Source organism: Loa loa, assembly GCF_000183805.2.
Source record: "Loa loa unplaced genomic scaffold supercont3.18, whole genome shotgun sequence".
NCBI classification, from domain to species: Eukaryota; Metazoa; Nematoda; class Chromadorea; order Rhabditida; family Onchocercidae; genus Loa; species Loa loa.
Window position 1 is genome coordinate 274,499 of NW_018108198.1, and position 20,960 is coordinate 295,458.

Below are 20,960 nucleotides of genomic sequence, written 5' to 3' on the forward strand. Positions count from 1 at the left end.
TATATATATATATATATATATATATATATATATATATATATATATATATATATATATATATATATATATATATATATATATATAAAGAAATAGAAGTGGTTTACATAAAACGTTAGAGGGTATTCATTTAGATACAAAGGAAACTGTAAAAAATGTGTATTTCCGTTAGACAAAGATAACAAAGAAACGTATGGGAGATAATTTTTGAGGAATGTGATTTGGTGAATAATGCAGTGATGAATCATTAGAAATGTTCTAAGCATTTAATGTATGATAAATTTTCTCGGTTTTTCCGACACTTCTTTCCACTGTAGCATTTTCACCTTTTGTTACCTTGATCATGGAGTTAGGATTTTCTTTTTGGAAATATGTCACTTATTCTATGGAAAGATGGCTTCCTTCAAAACAAATTCTCAAAAAGATTGAGGCATGATAGCATGGTTTGTCCATTTTTGGATAAATTTTTTTGAATATTAGCGATCGATGAAACTTTTCTGTTTTCAGAAATCCTCAGTCGACAGAGTTTTGTGCAAAACTTGGGATCAAAGATTTAAATGAAATGCTCTGTTCACTTTCGATGGATGGTCTTGGTATCCCGTATTACATTAACAAAAATAACGATTCGGAAGTTGTTCTGAAAAGCCGAACCCTTGAAAAAAAAGAGGTGATACTTTCAAAATTCACGATTTTATCCTATTCAGTCAATTTTGTTTGTTCATTATGTGAAGTCTCAGTTTAAATGAAATATTTTAACCTGATATGATGACTAGTTTTTTGAAAAATTTTCCAGGAGATCATATAATCTTTGAAATGTTAAATCCTGTACGAATTTTCGTGCATAACATACTTTTTCTCCCAAATTAGGAAAAGTTTTTTGAGATTTCTGTCTAGAACAGTAAAACACTCTGAGCTCTTGCACGACTTAGCAACCCAGTAAGTAAAAGAAAAGTTTTTATCTTACCCTCTTATGATTCCCTCTCTTATGATTTCCAACTACTAACATTTTTGATTTTCAGTAGTGTAAGATTCATAAGTATTTTTGTAATATATAATAATAATCGTGTTGTAGCGGTTAACTGTGAGAGTCAAAAAGGAAAATTCCTATATTATATCGCCAAAATTTAATCTCTACTTTTCCTTTGCTTACTTCCGGGGTGCTGCAACATTCATTTCTGAAATTTTCGACTTTTGCATAGGATTTCGACGATAAAAGCGATTTCATTATTGATAGAAATCCATTACCTAAATCGTTGTTACTGGAGGATTTCAAAACACCGGCTGTAACAAATAATGATGAATTTGACAAGCATCCATCCAGTACTGTTAATGGTTGTGAAAAAAGGTAAGTTACCTACTAAGATAACTCGAATGATTTTTCTTTTGTGTTATATCTTTGATGTAAGCTTGGTTTCAGCGATTTAGCTTTCAGAAGCTTTTCTAAGACTCCACTAACTTCTGTAAGTGATTTCTTCTGAATGGAAGAAATATGTGCAGAGTTCTCAATTAAAGACATAAAGGGAATTTGGTTTTTTCTTAGGTAATGTTTACCTGATTGTTGTTTGTAGGAGTCATTATGGTGTTGACGAAGGATTGCAACTTAGTGGCTCGAAAATCTTGCGACGACATTTAATCATTGATATTAATGAAGATAAGTCAACACAGGGAACCAGTCACCATTCGTGTTAGCTTGGTTTTACTACGCAACATTCGATTTATTATCAAGCACTTTTTAATTTTCGTGAATTGCAGAATTTGCTTAGATGATTATTTCGTTGCATTTACCACGTATTTTCATCATCCCCGCCTCTGAGTTGAAGTTGGTTTTCAAAGAAATTTCGTGCATAACATACTTTTTCTTCTAAAATAGGAAAAATTTTTAGTAATGATTGCCATTACAGTCGGAGTTGTTTGCTCACTGAAGCAGTTTTCCCGGTAATTATGATTGATTTTGAGCAACTTATTTAGGATTTTTGTATGTTACATTGTGTTTTCTGTGTTACATTGTTTCACTGATAACAATTTATTGTGGGCTGGCCGTTTTTATCATCGCACTCATGAATAAAATATAAGTTCTGAGCCGCCAAAGTGAGTTTGTGACCAAAGTGAGTTTTGAGCCACCAAAGTGAGGTTGTGATTTAAAAGGGTACAATTAAATTATCTGGATTAATTTATGCCGACCAATTCGTTGAATGTGAATCTGCGAGATGACTGGAATTTGGGCTACGTGTTTCACTGGATAATATATGGAGAATTAAATGAGTCAAGACGTGGGCCTTCGAAAATTCCTAACTTGTCAATTAAAATATGTAGAAGTTTCCAGCGCTATTTGTGAACATATATTGTTAATCGTTTTCGATAAGGATCTGGTTTTTACAACATCTCGACGCCGATTATCCATTAGAGCATTACCGTTGATGTCTTAACCAATTGGGCAATTTCCATTCATTGCTAGGCTTTCTAAATCAGTAGTTCTTAATCGATGGTTCTGCGGGAACTAAAATAACCCGTGAGGGCTATTAAAAATTATATTCCTCCTTTTTATATTGTAATGTTGCTCTAAGTTTAATCTACTTTCAAATTAACCGGATCTACTGCATTCGAACTTTGTGGTTCCTGCTACAAACATAGAAGCCAAAGTGGTCCTTGGTCAGGAAATAATTTAAATTGATAGCGTTTTTCTGCTTATTTGCACTGACTTTAAGTTAACATTAAACATAATTACAAGTTGTTGTTGAGGATATGGAAATAAGATAATAGATGGATTGTGGTACTTCCATTCTCTACAGCACGGGTAGCAAAACTGTTGGGTAACTAAAATTATAAGAAACTATTTTCTTATTCCCAAAAATATTTTGAAAAATATTTGCAATTCAATAAATAATCATTCTCTAAAGATTGACGTAGATCAGGAATGATGCTCCCATTACGTTATGATTACACAAAGATTTTTGCACTTTATACTATGATTCAGAAGTACAATAGTACGGTTGTTTTCATACCATCAGGTTTTAGTTTTCCGGGAAGGTTGTCCACACACTACAGATGGGCATATCCAGCGGTCAGGATCGAAGATGATCTACTATTCTACGTTCCATTAAGCCCAAATCATCTATATTTAAATTGTTTACTTCATGCGAAGCTGCAGTTCGAAGCCTCAACTAAAGGTATTAATTGTAAATTCTCCAGACAGTTGGAATTTTTTGAATGAACGAATCGAGTACGAGTAACTCTGTGAAATGGTTTACCTATTATGGGAAATTTTTGAACTGTCAAAATTTCAAATGAAATTTCCTTCAACCAAAATAAGACGAAAAGTGTGGACAAGGCAATCATTGACGCTCTGACTGATAGCAAAAGAAAGTCATTCATTACCAGTAGACTAGAAAATCTATAAATAACTGGAAGTAGAAAACCATCCCGTTTATAGCTATTTATAGATTTTTTGGTTTACTAATAATGATGATGACGCCTCATAATCAGGAGTGTAAGGTAGATTGGTATGATTGGTATAAGGTAAATAGACACTATACCGCTTGCTAAGCATTACACTTAATACTGAACCAAGAAATAAACTGATTGGTTAGATAAGTGTTGCGGTATTGCGATAATTTGATGATCTGACAAAATTTCATTACTTTTATTATTTGTTACGTTCCCTGGGTTATGGTTTTTATTGTTTCCTATATGTCCTTCAAGCTACTTGTCAACATTTCTTTCATCCAATGTACAGGTGTTTTTAGTGCACCTAAAATTTCTTCAATTATTACTAAAATCTCATGCAAAACATTTTCAGTGTTAATTTAAATTCAAAAACAATGGATGGAAATTCGCATATTTGTACCATAAAATTTTAATTTTGTTATGTCCCTTCATCATGTAATACATAAATAAACCGGAAATGTGGTCTTCAGATGTTTAATCGTTTACTTAAATCTACGAGCTGGGCATCGGTATCTGCCAGACAAAGGATATGTTGGAATTTTATTTTCAAAGAAAGAAGCTTAAACAGTAATTTGAAATCTGAAAAAAAAATTTGATTACAAACAATAATCAATAATCCATAATTTCTTACTATTCCTTTCAACTTTCATTAGATCAATCCTTGGTTTTGCTTACAATGGCTTTATTAGTCTTTACCACAGCATTTGTAAACTTTTTTACATAACTGCATGTGAAGTGATCAGATCCAGTGATCTTATTTGAACAACTGAACACTGGAGTTGCAGTATAGTATTGTCCTAACAATGGTAACGGTGAATTTGTGTTTGAAATATCTGCAGAAAAATTGAATCTCGAAATTGTCTGATGTGTACTTTGTATTCTGAAGTATTGTCAGATATCAAAAAATCTGGATTGGAAATAAGAAATTAGGAAAGTAGTGATTAACTTTTTGCAACTAATTGCTACTTTTTGTTTATGTGAAGAAGCCAAAAAAAAAACTGCGCAGTATTTTTAACGAAGCAGAAAATGTAGCTTCTGCTAATAGAGAATGGTTAAATGTTTTAAAAAGAAAACCGTATCTTCATTTCCTATGAAATGATGAAAATCTCTAGCAGGACAAACACTCCATTGCAGTAAATGGAGATTGCATTGTGTTTTAAGCGCTGAACTTAAAATACAATTTCCTAAATCAAATAAATAAAGTTTTGAATTAGCACTAGTTAATTGCTTCAATCGAATATGTTTTGATATTCTAAATAAAGAAGGCAACACTTGGACACTTGCTGTTGTTGTAAGTCTTACGTCACTTAAAAAGAACTTTCCTTTTACTTCTTTGAATGGTTTTTCAAAAAGCTTGGAAAAATTTCAATTTCCTTTCTTTAAAAATTTGCAATTAATTCATGAAGTGGAAAGTAAGATGATATGAAAGATATAAGTTGCTTCCTTTTTTGTTAATTCCTTCCTGAAATGTAATATATCAAATATCGCAAGTAGTTCAGACGACATGGAAATTTCATCTTCTCCTGACTAATCAAGTAATGTTGACCTACTATCCAATGCACAATATCGACGACCGATATTGACCCCCAACTGGACACAAATCATTCACTGCTAATCCATCTGAAAAGGTTGAAGTGTATTTTTGGTAGCTCTTCTATCATTAGTATAATTTAAAAGTCTTCTTTCCTTTTTATTATCAATGATGGCTCTTTCTGTTTTCCTAAACGACATTCAGCATTAATTATTCTGAAGCTATCCGTGTCACTTTATATTTTCACTTTCTATAAAAACAGAGGCAAATGTCAAAGGTAAGTGAGACTTCCACTACCAAATTCAACTGTATTGTAGAAGATGTGACTTACATTGACAAATACCCTCGTAACTTGAAATAAGTCGAGAAGATACTGTCTCATATTGTTCTGACTAATCTGTTGACAGATTGATAAAGTGGATCAACGAGATTTTGTGGCTGATATTCTGATTTATTAGAACCTAGACACATTTCATAAATGAGTAGATGTTTCTGATAAACATATTGTGATTAGTTATAATACTTAAAGCTCGTTTCTGGTCCTCCCAATCCACGGAAAGCTTCGAGCCCACTTAATCCACCAAATCCATATCTCGGTAATATGATACACAATAAATGTTGATACTCCACTTGCTATTGCTACACCTAGGCAGTAGCAGTTGAAGCAACAAATTTGCAACTGAAAAATTAAAATTTCAAAAATAATTTTCATTTTACAACCACTGCTTTGTCTCTTGTAAATTTTTCTTATATATATAATTTGTAATAGCAGAACTAAATTGAACTATTATTACTGTTCCGTGATACCGCGGAAGAAGCATTGATACATCCATCACTTACATAATTTCTGGGAAAGTTGTTTAGATTGCAAGTTTTAGCCACTATTGAGGGCACGAAATTTCTAGCTAATCTTGGCATGGCCGGTAATCAATAAAATGTGACTTACCTTTTCAGCTGTTCGTCTACTTATACTCAGCAAGATGGAAGCTGTGTTTGTGAGCACAAAGGTTCCATAGGTATACAAAAAGTTTCGAAGGTTCCATAGGTACTTAGATGTTTTAAGAAAGTGAACTAAACTTTGAGATGGTGCGTGAACTTGTCCTGAAGAACAGGTATAACCAATACGTAAACTGAAGAATGATGATTATTAAATGAATTCCTTAAACTATTCTTATTCAGTGAATCATTCATTATCCACATCGTTTGTTATCCTTTCAGGAGTGAAAGCACTAAAAACAAACTTGCTGAGCATGGAGATGTTATTTGATGAAATTTAAAAATCCTTTATTTCAATATAAGTATTAAGAATTTACTATCAATCAACTCCTTTCTCTTCCAATACTTTTATCATCATGCTGTTGTATTTTGAATTTAGTATGAATTTTATACAACAAATTTTCTTTTACATGAATAAATGATTGCTATCAACTCAGAGCGAGCAGTAGTGCTGGATCTTCTGCAAACTGTCAAATGATAGATCGATTAGCGATGCTCGAAAACTATCTTTCCAATTCAAAAAACATAAACAAATGAAGTAATGAAAATGGAATTCGTTTTAAAAGGGTGATTCACTACAAAGTGCAATTAAAGACTTTAATTTGTCACTGAGAGGTCTCAATTGGATGATGTATTATTCTGAAACGAAGCAGTAAATGTTCTTTAGTAAAACGAATTATGGAAGAGTCACTGGAATTTTGCATAAAAATGCCGGCATAATGAACTGTGAAAATCATCAGACAAAAAGAGCCAATTCTTCATTTTATAATGAATCAATATGAACCCATAATCCTTTGAATATTATTATCCAAAAAAATCGATTGAACTCATTAAACTGTCAAATGTTTCAGTCTCTAAAGCGAACCAATAATGTTATCGAGTTTCAATGCTTTCGAGTTTATTGTTCAAGTACTTATAAGAATTTTCAATGACTGGAAGTTTACTAACACTTTTTTGGATGCATTTGATAATGACAGGAAAACATCAAAGTGATCAATGGATTTCAGGGAAGAGAAAAAATTTCAGGGAAGGGAATTTCAGGGATTTTCAGGAAAATTTCAGGAAATTTCAGGAATTTCAGAGAATTTCAGGATTTCAGGGAAGATTAATGACAACATTCAACAAGCATTCCTTGAATATCAGTGGTTATTGCGAAAACGTACATGTTTATGATTCATGATTTACTGATGAGATAACTCGGCGTAATTTATGATTAATAATAATTACCACTAGAGCATCAATCACTTCAAACATGAGACACTTGAATGTAAGCCCATTTAATTTTTTTTTTTTAGAAAGTTATCTTCCATTTTTTCTTCACCTACCGACTTTCCATAGTAGATCTAAAATGCCTGGTGCTACTCGGGACCATTTTTTTATATAGCTAAACTAAAATTTTCCCTTCTTCAAGAGTTTGATGACTTATGAGAGAATGGTGAAATAGCAATAATCTTATGATTAGTGTTTGTACTTTTTCCCGATATGCCATAAGACTTAAAATGGTTTTCTCAAAATTTCATTTTTTTTAGATTCCAGGATTCCCCTCAGCAGCTATAGATGTGAAAGACTATTTGGGTTAAAGACTATTTGTTAAAGGCCAAGGTTTTCCTTTAAAGCTTTTGCTTAACTTGACAGTTTTAATAGTAATTGAATAAAGTTCTGAATTCATAAAGAAACTGATGATACTTTAAAATGACTAATATTAGGTTTATACATTTGACCGTCTCAATATCTCATTTTCAAAGATATACAGAGACATCAACGCTTTTGCTGAATGATTCTGTCTGAATGAATTTGATAGTATCACTTCGAAGAGCCTGGAATGCTTTCCTTTTCTTCATAAGGTACCGATGTATTTTTGTTTGGCAGTATTTTCAGTGAAATAAATTTCAGTAAATTTCCTGGACGTGCACACTGGTTAATGAATTTATATAGAACTTCTCATCCTCCCGAATGTAGCAGTATGTCTTTGTCAAATCAGAGTTAATTTTGCTTTCCCTTTCAACATTCACTTTAACCAGCATTTCTGAAATACTACGCAAAGAACTTCTTAGTTACCAATATCAATCACCAAGATCGGCATTCAGGACGACAAACCTCGCATTTCATTTCTTAGCTAGATAAGTCAGCAATCGTTCCATTTATCAGTTCTTTGTTATCACTGTAGAAACTGATAATGAGAATACGGTGTCAAGTTACTTGGTTTTGTACTAATCAAAAACAAAAAACGTTTCAGAGTAGGGAAAAAAAAGTAGGAAAACCTTTTGTACTTCCTTCCGTTTAACGCTTTCATTGGTTTGTTCAATATGATAAAGCAAGTTCATTCCTTCGCAAATTTTTGTTTTTATTTATTAAACTACACATGTAATTTAACAAATAAAAACAATGTAATGGTTCCCAATCGGTGGTCCACGAAGGTAATAACACCACCAATAGAAAACAGGTGCGATCTGTTTTCTTTTTTGTTTTTTAAGCTATACTTTGATTCGTTTGTGCGCGATAGAGATTTATTCGGGTTGTAATATTGTAGTGTAAGTATCGGAATCCCTTTGTTGAAGTTTATTTTCAAATTAACAGAATTTATTATTTTTAAACTTTATGGTCCATGGCAAAAAAAATTGGGATAAACCATTGATTTTTCCTTAATCTTCAATAAAGTTTTAACATCGTAGCAAGTTTTAGGTGAAATTGTATCGAAGATTTTGAAATTCACCATAAAATTACAATGACAAGGTGGAGCTTTAAAATAATCTTTCGATTGTATTTCTGAAAAAAAAGTCTAAACTTTATTTAAATCTCACAGAGCTTAGATATTCATTCAACATGCGATCGAAGTAAGCTGCTAGTATTCTATCCCTTTAAAATGCCAGATAAACACATTAAGTTAATATAGACAAGTTAAAGTGCAGGATGAAGTAATTTTATAATCTGTTAACTTTCCAAATTAGAATATAAGAAATAATCTAAATTCAAATTTGCATATTTTGAAGTGAAATGCAGGAAAAAAAAGAATATTGCGATATTGTGTTCAGACAATAGACGCTAGAGGTTTTGGCTCTAAAAGCATTTTATGAACTATCGGAAGAATCAGTCTTAATATCTTCCTTCTTATTATCTACTTATATTTGTTTGAATGAGTCAGGCAAGGTTTGTGAAGTATTATGGAAATTAGACGCAAACACAGATGAATCAGAAATTTATAGTAAGACAGTCATATGCTACGAAAACTCGGAACTAAATCTTCGGGATAGTGTTGTTGAAAGGAACAGAAATGTATGGAATAAAATACATGAAAAGAAATAAAACTGAGATTAAATTTCAATAATTAATGGGACTCAAAAAGAGCTAATAAAAAAGATAAAACGTTATATGCAGATCAATTTTTCTTTAGTTCATGTTTCTCATTCTCACTTGTTAAAACTATTTTTTATTATTCCCGATACTATCATACCAACATTGACCGCTAATATTTACTCCAATTGGACAGATGCCATTTGCGTTTGCTGGTCCAAGATCTTAAAATTCAAGAAATCAAAAGATACTTCTGCTAAATTATCGATTATTACTCATTTAAATACTGCCTTATTTCCAATTTTGGATTTTCTCTCGTTCAGCTTCACTTTTTGGGAAGTACTATATTATTTTTGAACTAAAATCAAGCTGGAACTTCTTTTTTTGAATCCAATTCAATTAAATGGCATATCTAACTTATTCTTATAACTGAACCGCTACTGATTTGGGACAGCAACTTCAAAATAATACAAACAAAATTCTTGCAGTTCTTTGCTTATCGATTCAATTTCGAAACAACCATCAGATTCCGCAATCGAATCCAGCCACAATCCTACATCATAATTTTAGACCTTACTGATTATGACACCCTAAGTGAGACTCATATTTCTTTTTCATTTTACTACCAACTAAAATTTGTTTCTCCTGCAAGATCAGTAATGTCAGAATGGAAATTTGAAGAAACTGATGAACTTACATCGAGTGAAGTATCCGAAGTACAAGGGACCCAGAAAACGGCCCGATCCACCTCCCAAACCACTTAATTGAGGAAATGCGAAATGATATGGTATCGGAATCAAAATGTTGATCGACCTCTTACCATATAATCCAGCTGGTGACAACGGACAGCATGTTTGTGCAATGATAACTGAAAATTCATATTATTAACAATACTTGAGAGAATGTTTGGTAGAGAAATAGTGTGGACTGATGATACAGTAACATCAATCATGATTTATCACATTCCAGCTATCACATATGATAAACTAATTAGTTTATTTCTCGTTTCTGATTGGAAATTCATCGGAGCTCATTAATAAGCTTATTCAGTCTATTCCTCAATAACAGCGTCCTAGCATGATCAATGGAAGTGCTTTATACTTCTGCTTTAGGCAATATATTATTAGAAGCAGTATAAGTGATGAAGTGAAATTTGAAATTAAAGTCACCGATCAAAAGAGCGCTTAAGAAGATGGCAGTATGTTGAATCATTTGGAAGTTAACAAGTTGTCGTAGACGAAATTTGAATTCAGTGCTAACAAACTGATAATGTTGCTATTGTCCGTTTCAGCTTTACAACAACCAGCAAGCGCTTTTATGTGATCACATCTTTGTTCCAAGAAATACTTACTAACTGGTTATAACTTTGAATTTTTGGTTACTTTTCCCTCAATGAAATGCAAATATTTGATGTTTACGAGTAAATATTAATAACCGGTAATATCATCACATCCTAGAAAGCATATGAAGAGAAGAAGACGAAGAAACATTCACGATCTCTGGAAAATTACAAATCTTTTTATTTTCTACTCTAGAACTGACTGGTTCTGCGATATACTTAAGTATGCAAAAGAATAAGAAAAATTTGTTTTCGTATTTTACAGATATTAGACTGTTAATATAAAACAAGATTTGGAGATCTAGAAAGTTTGGAATTGTCGGAGTTATTCAGAGTTCTGTCCAACACGAATATAGAAAACACAAAAATCATTTTAGATACCGAAATGTTTAAAGTGACGTTTTTAATTCGCTTCCTTCCATTGAATGTCAAAAGAGATTAACGTAAAGACTTCCACAACTATTTGGCGCTTTCTGTACCTTTCCGTTTCCGCTGCATTTGTTAATTATACTTACCATGAAATGCATCCACTACATATCCAAATATACCGAAGTCTCAGCAGAAATAAGGAAGACGAGGATGATATCTTTATATCAAAACGGGATGACACCTTCATATTGCGGGATAGTAATAATGATCTCGAGATGTCGTGAGCAAGTTAAGATCGAGCAAATGAGCATAATCCAAATTTAAAGCGAAGCATTTACCTGAGCCATTTCAAGAAGTGAACCGTTTTTCTGAGAGATACATCGTTGCACAATGCACTTGGGCGGGTATTTCAGTCCGAGGTTGTTTCCAGGTATTTACACCGGCTTTTCCTCTTCCGGTCCGAGATTTGGATGGTTTGATCGAAGCAATTCATTCCTAATTTTGAATTTACAGTAAACAAATTAAAGCAAGTTTCGCTCTTCTGGATTGTTCTATGATCTCTTTATTTTTGTTCGATAACGTATTGTCGTAGAAATTGGGGTTATGTTGTTTACTTTCTTAGCTTTCTCATAATACAAGATACAAATGTATCTCACCGGAAACTTGACACATTATCATTAACCAGTCAAAGGCTCATTTTAAGAGTATGTTACACTGTCAATTTCGGCTCCGGAGGTGTGACTTTGAAGGCTTGCTTCCTGTCTTTGTGGGATATGTTTTGAATTGCTGAAGAGATTTTGTATTCCTTCAGGATGTTGTATAAAGGATTAATAACAAAGTTAAAAAACGAATTTCTGTATGTGTGGTCGAAGAGTTTTGGAGGGGAGGCTGTTCTGGACAAAAGAATGGTACCTACAAATAGATCGATGCCATCAGTTGGTGATTGGATTGTCTTCAGCATTAAAGACGACAGCAATTTTGTTGATGACTTTATCGATATTCCGGATTTACTGTCGACCAAGCTGAATGGACACGGAGATGTCGTGGTGGGTAGAAATATTTTGTTCCTTCATTTTTTGGTTTTCAAGAGTGAATAATGAGAGGTCCCAAAACTGATAATCAGATCATTGAAGTGGACGGTTTCCAGATTTTTCAAAACTTTAAGCGCAATTTGAAGACGAATTAATACATTAGTAAAGTCGCAGTTAATTTTACATCTTTTGGCTTCCTAAGGCTAAGAAGAATTGAATGAATTATAAATGTGGACATTTCTCTTCCCTTCAGGTTAAAACACGAATCTCATTTCGTTCCAGCGATATCTCCGGTTGTAATTTGTTAGCTCATTCAAATGATTTAGGAGTTGTTGGAATATTCCAAAATTTCCCGAATTTGAATGAAAGCTATGATTATGAAGTGTGGGTTGAAAGGTTGGCTTAAATCTTTCTTTTTCTGTCTATTTCATCTAAATTAAAACTATTTCATCCAAAACAAATGAAAATGAAAAACCCAATGTAATGACTGTTTTTATATCGTATTTTGAAAAATCGTTGAGGATTCTATGAACTTTAGTTAAACATTTATTTACTTACCGGAAATTGCACTTAGTGAGCAAGTGTACGGAATAATGCGAATTAACCCCAGTCATAACTGGATTTGTTCAGAAAGACATGATCAACACACCAGTCTGTAATGCTTGTTGCATTGGATGACCAGGCGATGCTACTGATCTTTTATAATTTAACGTTTAATATGAAAACAGTTGTATTTCAGAATCCCGCAAGCGTTTTCAAATCTTGAACGCTTATACAAAACATCCTGGTATATTAGCGAGGGATTTCCTGAGCAAATAGTGGGAACATCTTTGGAGCGATATTCATCAGTACGTAGTCTTCCATCAGAACATAGCTCATCGATGGAATTACCGAACGGTATATTTGGGGGTAGTTGTTCTGATATTGCTACACATACTACTAAAAGTTCATTTAGTAGCGGTGATATTGATTCCGATGAGCTAAAAGAATATAATCAGTTACGGGGACAAAGCTTTTCGAAGCAATCATATTTTACTGAGGTAAGTTTGCTATTCACGATATATGGCTAGCATCGTCCTTAATGATAGAGATCAATTCTTTCAAGTCCGTGGAATAAGAAGTTTTTTTTGTTTTTTTTCTTGTGCATATGGAATATGTTTTAATACTTAATGTTTGTTCGTCCCTAAATGTTCCATTTACGTTTTGTCAAACGTCATCCAACTATTGAGGTAACCAAGATAGTAGTCAATGCAATTAGATACAAGGAATTTCTGTTTAAGCACCAAAAATAAGTTTGCCCTAAATTAGTGTAACTCTTTGCGCTTGTTTGTTTTTCTTGTTTTTCATATTAATTTCTTTGCCTGGATACATTGCGGTCTGTCTTTTCGAGCTAACTTTGATGAGGGGTCACTGTTCGTATTTTCTTTTTTTTATATCTTAAGATTTTCTGCATATATATTTCTGCTTTCAGTTTTCTTAGGATATTTCTTTGGCTGTTCTCTTTTATCTGTGAAAAGAGGTCGTTTTTTCAGCAACAATTTCTTTATTCTCAGCCATGTGCTTCAACGGAAGGAACACAGGGAGAAAAGATGAAGAAAAGTAAAGCAGTTGTTGGTTTGGTAACATCCTCCCTTAATGGAGCGGCTTTTATTTGGTCATCAGCACTCGGTAGAGGAATGCTTTCGTTGTGTTTTGGTGAGCAGATACGACATGGTGAATGGATTAAATTCATACCCTCGTAAGTTTTGCTTTCCAAATGTTATAAGATATTTTAATAGAAGCATTAACTTTCCATCCAAATATTAGATGTATAGGTCTGACTTTTGATCTTTTTAATGGATCAGTAACTTCGTAGTAAGAAAATGTTGGTCTCATTTTTCAGCTCTCTGAGTGATATATATTTGCAAGGACACAATGAATTAGGAAGATGTAAGTACATTGCAAAAGACTGGTGCATTGTCAATCCGGTTTATCCTACACGATCCTACAGAACTATTGTTTCGGTAACTGTCCCAATTGTTGCAATACGTTGATTCATAACAAAAGACTTACGCTATCCAACCGCTATTCTCCAGAATAATTCGAATTCATCTTCTGCCGTTTCTTAATGGTTCGGTATTGCGGTTGCTTTAAACTAGGACGAGATTGCAGAGAAGAATGATAAAACAGGAACTGTTATGGAATATAATGAAAAGTGTACTTCATACTCAATCCTTTATCAATTTTTTCAGGTACAAGTGAGGCTTTTTATACCAGAAAGTTATCGATATGGTTCATCAAATTTGTGGGTTGAATTTTTCGGCACAGTTCATGATTCGTTGGGACGGATTGCCGAATTTGGCCCTTTAAATAACATTTTAGGACGATGCCTTCTGGTTCGAATAATGGAAATGAAGAGTGCTTGTGGCACTAGCAGTAATTGGATCGTACACAAAGTTTTAAGACTTCTTGAAGTTTGTATATTTTATGGACGTAAGAACACCTAGCCTTTGATAATTTATATGAGTTTTGATGATTACTCTGCTGAGTACCTGACTGTCATTTTATATATAATAAGGCTTTCCAGCTTTATGGAGTATGTCAGCCTTCAGAAATTTGTTGTGATATTTAGCAAAATCTTTCATTCCAGTCGTGATAAATTGCAGTCGTGATAAATTTTGGCAGAAAATGAAATGAACTGATTATCGAAGAAATATATTACTTCATAGATTATTACTTAAATAGTATATTACACAAATGTTTAATAGCAGGAGATATAACTACTGTAAGAAACTGAACCAGAATGAATGGCATAAATTATATGTTGATTCTAATTGGATTCGATAGATATGTAATTGCTTGCATTTTCTTGCAGAATGAGGAGTCAGTGCCTAAGCTAAAATCTCGATCATTCGCTGCTGATGCATTAAGATATATGTATGAAGATTTACGCATCCATAATGCAATGAAAAAAGTAGACTGGGATCTCGTTGAACAGTTGAGAGAAACGCATCTTCTTTCAGATGATATTTTGGAACATCGATGTTAAGGGAGCATCATTTACTCATCTTTAATTTTTGGCTTATTATCTAAGCACCTAAATATTTACCTTAAGAAATGCATTTTTTTCTTGGAATTCAGATTAACACTCATTACTCAAAAAACATGCATGTTTGTTAGCACTTCATTATCCGATGTACTATTTTTTAATAATACCAAAGAAATATTCCAAACACCACCGCTTAATCGTAATTTATTGTGTTTATTATATAATGAAGTACTTAAACATTCTAATTTTTGGTATCATTTATAAGACTTAACATAGTTAGTGAAATCTCTATAGTATTCATTTTCGTCCAACTTTTATGAAACAAAAAACGGAAATTTGGAAAAGCTTCCGTTAAAGCTTCCTTCCTTTCTGGCAAATAGCGAGCGTAAGAAATTTCGACTTCCAATAATTTTTTTTCATTTGTTGGTAACTTTATTACATCTGTTCCTGGCTAACCGTTAATTTTTGCAGTGCGACAATTTTTTCTCATATGTTATTCTGTTTTGAAGGACTGTGAGTGTTAGGGACAACCAAACGTAGAATATCTTGGAGTGGCTTCCCTGTGTCTTGTTACGAAGTCAATTTCCCTTCGGAAAAGTTGCAAAAAGATGATAGATTAAGATGCGCTAGTCGCTTTTTGTTGTTCTTGTTGCTACTTTGAGATTAGTGGTTCTACCGATAGTCTGCGAGAACTGAAATGTGATCTGCTACAGTTATTAGAAATTATGTTCTTTTTTATATTATGATTCTAACTAATGCACCAAAAGTTTTGACTAAAATTTGCTTTCAAATTAGCAGAATTTACTGTTTTTGAACTTATGATCCCTGCTACAAATAAAAAAGCCAAAGTGGTCCATGATCAGAACAAGGTTGAGAATCACTGCTTTAGACGAAATCTGCAATCTTAACTCCGTTCGATAAAATAAAACGATTTAACAAAGGATAGTTGGTCTCGTTTTTCTTCGTATTTTGTGTGTCTGCACAAGTTTGTTTCATTCCTGTTGTCGAGTAACGTTATTTTTTCTAATTAATTATTAACCAATTGGACGAGAAGAGTAATATCCATCACTGTTTTTAAAAATATTCATCAGATTTATTATTTCTCGTATTTCTGTTTCTTACTGATTTCATGGTGGATATGGATTCGATAACTTTTGAGATCGTCTGGAAGTGAAGATTGATCCTCGTTGTTTAGGTTACTCTTGCTCTTCTTTAGAACAGTTTTTTGATACCAAACTGTTTTTTTTAACTTATGGGAGTATGTGTTAGATGTTCTGTAATTTCACATTATGGAGAGTGGAGCATTTATATTGTAGCTAGTTTCTAAATGAAGTTTAGCTTGTCCAACCAAACTGGGATGGCCATCCAAGTAGTCGAGCTCACCTCGTGTATTCTTTGCTTAGGAATATGTCGTTATTTTGAAAATAATGCATAGTCGTGAGTGGATATGAATGGATAATTTCGTGATTGGGGGGGCAGTTTGTTTGAATCATAGCGCAGGGGTGGGGGGTTCCGTTCGCACCGGAGTGATTTGGGGTTCGATTCCCCGCACCATCCGGAGATTTATTTCTGGGTTGAGAATCAGGATTCAGTATTCACTGTGTTATTCAAAACCGTTTAAAATCCTCGAAAGGAGAATCAGAGGCGAAGGGGGGCACCCGGGTTTGAACGTGATGTGAGCCGTCGTTACAGTTTTGTACATATGCTTATTTCGGGTTACATTAAGTATAGGATAGGTGTTGGCTGTTGTTGTTGACTGTTCATCACCGTGGCTTTATCTGTGCTTCTCTGTGTAGGCCATCACATTATTTACCAAAGAAAAGAGTTTAAGTGATGTGTGGACGTGCTGTTTAATCGTGTGTTCACGTGAAAGCTGTTCAATGGCATTTCTGAAAATATATTCTCCTTAGTATTATGCATTATTTGTTTTCATTCATTTTGTGGGTTCATGAAGTTTTCTAATAAAATACTTGACGTAAATTTGTTAAAAGAATGGTTTTTATGAAAATTCGTGTAACATTCTTATCAAGTGAAATGTGGATGTTGGAATGGGCAGGGACACTTTGTATGTTTCGGAATTTTTTTGCTTTTCCACCAATTGACATCAACTTCAGTTGGTGTACAGTCACTGATTCATTGCTCTCACAAGAAGATTAGGTTAACTCAACAGATTTTTGGGAGCTTTGAAATTTCACTTTCTAATTTCCATCTTTGCCAGTTCTTATTTGGGATTTATGTATTTGATTTAAGCGCCGATCTTCGCATTCCGACATATAATTCATAATTTCTTTTTACAGTTTAGTAGAATCCACACTGATGTCATAAAATGGGTGAACGTTCAAAATCAAGTTCATCGGAAAATTTGCTGGAACTCGCTGGAAATTACAGTGTGCCACATAAGCACCTCGTACAGCTCATGATTAAACACGGGATTTTGCAGGTGAGGTTGCTCATATATCCCTTGGCTATAATTTGCAACTTATCATTAGTTTTTTTTATCCTACTACAACTGTGCACTTATGGGTGAAATTACCTGGATTTTTCGTGGTATGTCTGGCTTCCAAACCTCTTTGATTTACAAATAAAACAGCTCTTTATCCTTTGCAGGCTCATTATTTCTGCAATAAATTTGTTCAATATGTCCAGATCTATAACTCGGAAGGTAAATTTTTTTGAGCTGGTCTTGACAATAAGATTCTCTTGTGGAAGCTTTTATATGGCAACTGAGTTAGGGCATACTTTTTAAATTGTTTTCTTTCATTAATTTTTTTTACACAAAATGAACTCATGTATGACTTTTCAAGAGACCCTTAAGCAACTTTTATCAGATTTTGTTACTATATGTAGCTGAGTAATAACTTCTGTTCCATGATTTGTATATTTTCTATTAGACTAGATACATTTATAAGTTTAAGGTAGTACTGTTACTCAGCCGAATGATGGACAAGAAAAAATACTTATTGAGAAGTTGATCGTGGTTATCAATAATGCTCTAACCTCGCTCAGTCTTCGATTGATACAAGCAGATGACGAATATGATGACCAGAACAATTACATCGTACTGGTGGGCCTGACGAATATTTGTGAAACCTAAATTATTGCTTGTTTCAATGTCTTTTTTCGGATAGCTTGATAATTACTAACAAGATTATTGGAATTACCAAATTCATTATATTAGCTGATAAACAGCTTCATATTACCTTGCAGTAATATGTGATATCTTAAAAAATTTCACATGTTCTGATCCATTTATGAGTTGTTGATTACGCAGCTCTTTCAGCTCAGTGACCGAAGACCGAGTGATTTTTTACGCGACGCATTTGGTTTAACACAAACTGAAATTACGCTCTTTCATTTGTGGATAAGCACTATTTGCAGTAGTGAAAATGGTGAAATTCTGAAACATGAAGCACTATCGACCGCTTCGAATTTGTTGGTAAAAGTTCGTACATGATTTTTTTGTACTACGAGTTTCCTAGTTTTTGTTGTGTTAATGTGATATGAAACGAGGTCATACCGTTTTTCAGAGGTTTTCATATCACGTTTTCATCCCTTTCCGACTTCATGGTTTTGAGCTTTATAATAATGGGAGGAAAAAGCAGACTTGTTGAAAAAAGTAATTGCTTTGCAGGACAAGAAAGTAGATGAGGAATATCTCTTGCAGCGGTGTGTTTCAAATAAATGGCTAGTGATGGTTTGTCATTTTTACTGCTCAAAGTTTCATGATACTTCACGTGATAGTTTTTCAAATTCATATTCAGGAATGTCCTAGACCCGATTACTGCGTTTTATCATGACGCAAAGATCAAAGTTATTTGCCGATTTTCGAAAAGCTGATGCACATAAGATCTGATATGGATACAAGCAACTTAGGTCAACGAAGCCTGTGTAGCGATGCTCGTATGATTGCTTCTCAGAGCGTTATTAGAAATTTTGGTATATTTAAAAGAGATTTGGTTAATAATAATAGTTTAATATTTTTTAATTTTTTAGGATAACAAAGGAGCAACGATTCGCTTGGGTACTCGTGGAGTTGCTGAGTTACAAAATTACTTTAGTTCACACGCAGATAAATTTAAACTGGAAAAATGCGTTCTATGTGGCAAATTTATAATTATGAAGAACCGAGCAATTTTCTGCAAAACATGCGGAAGTTTTTCTCACCGACAATGTGGTCTGAAGTTGGTTTCATAAAAGTCATATATTTTCTTGTTTCTTTTAGGCTTCTTCAACTTCAATAATTTTAAGGTGTAGTCCAATGGATGGAAAAATTCTTGATTCTATAACCATTTGCCGAACTACTGGAAAGCCAAATTTAACCTAGCTGAGACTTATCTTCTGAATAGAGCTCCTTAAGTGGTTTTACAATTTCACAGAGGTATAGGAGTTGAACTAAACTAAACGATGGTGCCTTAAAATTTATGTAGCGCTGAAACTGTAAAACACGTTGATAGTGAGTTAATCTTGCTTATCTCGACTTAATAATTTCTTTTCTGCCAATACTTTGAGCTTTTTATGAAGATGAGGATTGTATAGTTTGTATATATTAGTCAAATCAGATTTACTTTGTTCTACTTTTGAATTTCTCACTTTACAGAATTATAAAATCTGTGAGAACGGGAAAAGTGCTATGTCCAGGTAAATTGGCAAATGGTAAATCATGTACTGCAGGATTTCATGTATCTGTCGAAATGGAAAGTGTTAATCAGAACCAGTAAAGGTTTTTTTTTTTTTTTCTATTATTATTCACTTGCAACAAGGTATATGCATTCTTTCAAAGTCTGTGCTTCAGTTATTCCTGAATGTATTGTTATTTGTTGAATGTGAATATCTATATATAGGATAAGGCTGAGGCTAAAATTATACAAAACTTTTCTATGAAGATTGTATATATGACCTATCTCTGCTAGCCGTAAATAATTTGCTAACAAACGTTGTCAATTTCGTTTCCTCTGGTTAACGTATTGTGAAAATAAGCAAAGGGAGATGGTTGCATTAAATTTTGTCGTAGGAGCTTCTGAAATATTGGAATTCATTGAGAACTGATTTGGTTTTTTTTGATATAATTTAGTATTAACTGTAAAATCTTATAAGAGTATGGTAGTTTGTGGCACAGATGAGCTTAGCAGTTCTGAAGATTTTAAGTTTGATTTGGAGTTTTTGCGGAAATTCTGACTCTTGTTTCGGTAATCTTTTTCCTTTTTAGCTGGGTTCGAAAACTGTACAATGTATTTGACAATACATATTCCAGGTAATCGTAAACGTCGTATTGTGAATGACTTTAACGAACAGGATGAATGTAATGTCGCTTTTTGTAGTACGGGAAGATTACATGATACAGAAATGTAACTATCTACTTGGAAATCTATTGTTTTATTTTCGACACTTGTCGTTTTTTTTGTTTAATCTTGGATTCGATGGATTATTCGATATCTTTCTGGGTCTTGAAAATTGTAACTGTTTACTTAGAAAACTCGTTGTGTTATTCTTTGTTGAACTTCTCGATTGTTTTTGATTTTCTCTTGAAGAAAGGTAGTTCACATACAGTGAAATAATATGGCAGATTTTTGAATAACTCTGAACTTGATGGAACGTACCATTCGTCATACTGAATCATGAAATGAGATTTAACATTTTAGTGTTCGTATAATATGATTTTTTTAAATATACATATACAGAATGTAGTAACGTCAGTGGTAGTTCTTGAAACTGTGTTGTAGTAATGCTACCGTAATGTTGTAGCAGTTGTATTATTTATAAAACGAGTTTACTGTTAAGGTTTTTTATGGCAGTACTTGGAAGCGTTAAGGTTTTTTTAGAGGAGGTAGGAAACAATATGTTGTTTTTGTCATCCTTGCAGTCCGAACTTTGGGATTTTTTTTTTTGTCGTAGTGGATGTTGCCTTTTTTTGTGTGATACGTCAGCTTTACTAGT

General features: G+C 33.2%; 5 protein-coding genes across 7 annotated transcripts in view; 4 read left to right on the plus strand and 1 right to left on the minus strand.

Annotated features, from left to right (window-relative positions):
- The window catches only part of LOAG_16772 (hypothetical protein), a gene marked incomplete at its 5' end in the record, with an annotated part of 9,154 nt that extends 7,222 nt beyond the window's left edge, over window positions 1-1,932 (plus strand). The window contains 3 exons of the mRNA XM_020449427.1: window positions 505-664; window positions 1,197-1,342; window positions 1,566-1,932. Of these exons, the coding sequence (XP_020307052.1) occupies window positions 505-664; window positions 1,197-1,342; window positions 1,566-1,686 (427 nt within the window). The 3' untranslated portion in view covers window positions 1,687-1,932. The remainder of the gene's footprint in view (window positions 1-504; window positions 665-1,196; window positions 1,343-1,565) is intronic.
- A 1,030-nt stretch (window positions 1,933-2,962) lies between these two features.
- On the plus strand, window positions 2,963-3,540 carry LOAG_00826 (hypothetical protein; the record flags this gene model as incomplete). Its single annotated transcript, XM_003136366.1, has 2 exons — window positions 2,963-3,164; window positions 3,428-3,540. 2 exons carry the CDS (start codon window positions 2,963-2,965, stop codon window positions 3,538-3,540), a joined length of 315 nt encoding a protein of 104 aa, XP_003136414.1.
- Window positions 3,541-9,388: 5,848 nt separating this feature from the next.
- Window positions 9,389-10,749, minus strand: LOAG_00827 (hypothetical protein; the record flags this gene model as incomplete). Its single annotated transcript, XM_003136367.1, has 3 exons — window positions 9,389-9,483; window positions 9,957-10,127; window positions 10,695-10,749. 3 exons carry the CDS (start codon window positions 10,747-10,749, stop codon window positions 9,389-9,391), a joined length of 321 nt encoding a protein of 106 aa, XP_003136415.1.
- Window positions 10,750-11,773: 1,024 nt separating this feature from the next.
- On the plus strand, window positions 11,774-15,172 carry LOAG_00828. 2 transcript variants are annotated; one of them, XM_020445559.1, is made up of 7 exons: window positions 11,774-12,013; window positions 12,252-12,394; window positions 12,738-13,038; window positions 13,531-13,736; window positions 13,881-14,108; window positions 14,230-14,451; window positions 14,853-15,172. In XM_020445559.1, exons 1-5 carry the CDS (start codon window positions 11,780-11,782, stop codon window positions 14,029-14,031), a joined length of 1,035 nt encoding a protein of 344 aa, XP_020307053.1. In that variant the 5' UTR covers window positions 11,774-11,779; the 3' UTR covers window positions 14,032-14,108; window positions 14,230-14,451; window positions 14,853-15,172. The 2 variants fall into 2 exon arrangements, with proteins under 2 accessions (XP_020307053.1, XP_003136416.2); XM_003136368.2 differs by having other exon boundaries at window positions 13,881-14,001.
- A 931-nt stretch (window positions 15,173-16,103) lies between these two features.
- On the plus strand, window positions 16,104-20,589 carry LOAG_00829. 2 transcript variants are annotated; one of them, XM_020445561.1, is made up of 9 exons: window positions 16,104-16,221; window positions 17,324-17,466; window positions 17,634-17,688; window positions 17,942-18,090; window positions 18,307-18,468; window positions 18,658-18,720; window positions 19,020-19,207; window positions 19,624-19,746; window positions 20,278-20,589. In XM_020445561.1, exons 2-8 carry the CDS (start codon window positions 17,353-17,355, stop codon window positions 19,742-19,744), a joined length of 852 nt encoding a protein of 283 aa, XP_020307054.1. In that variant the 5' UTR covers window positions 16,104-16,221; window positions 17,324-17,352; the 3' UTR covers window positions 19,745-19,746; window positions 20,278-20,589. The 2 variants fall into 2 exon arrangements, with proteins under 2 accessions (XP_020307054.1, XP_020303990.1); XM_020445560.1 differs by lacking the exon at window positions 16,104-16,221 and having other exon boundaries at window positions 17,202-17,466.
- Window positions 20,590-20,960: the final 371 nt, after the last annotated feature.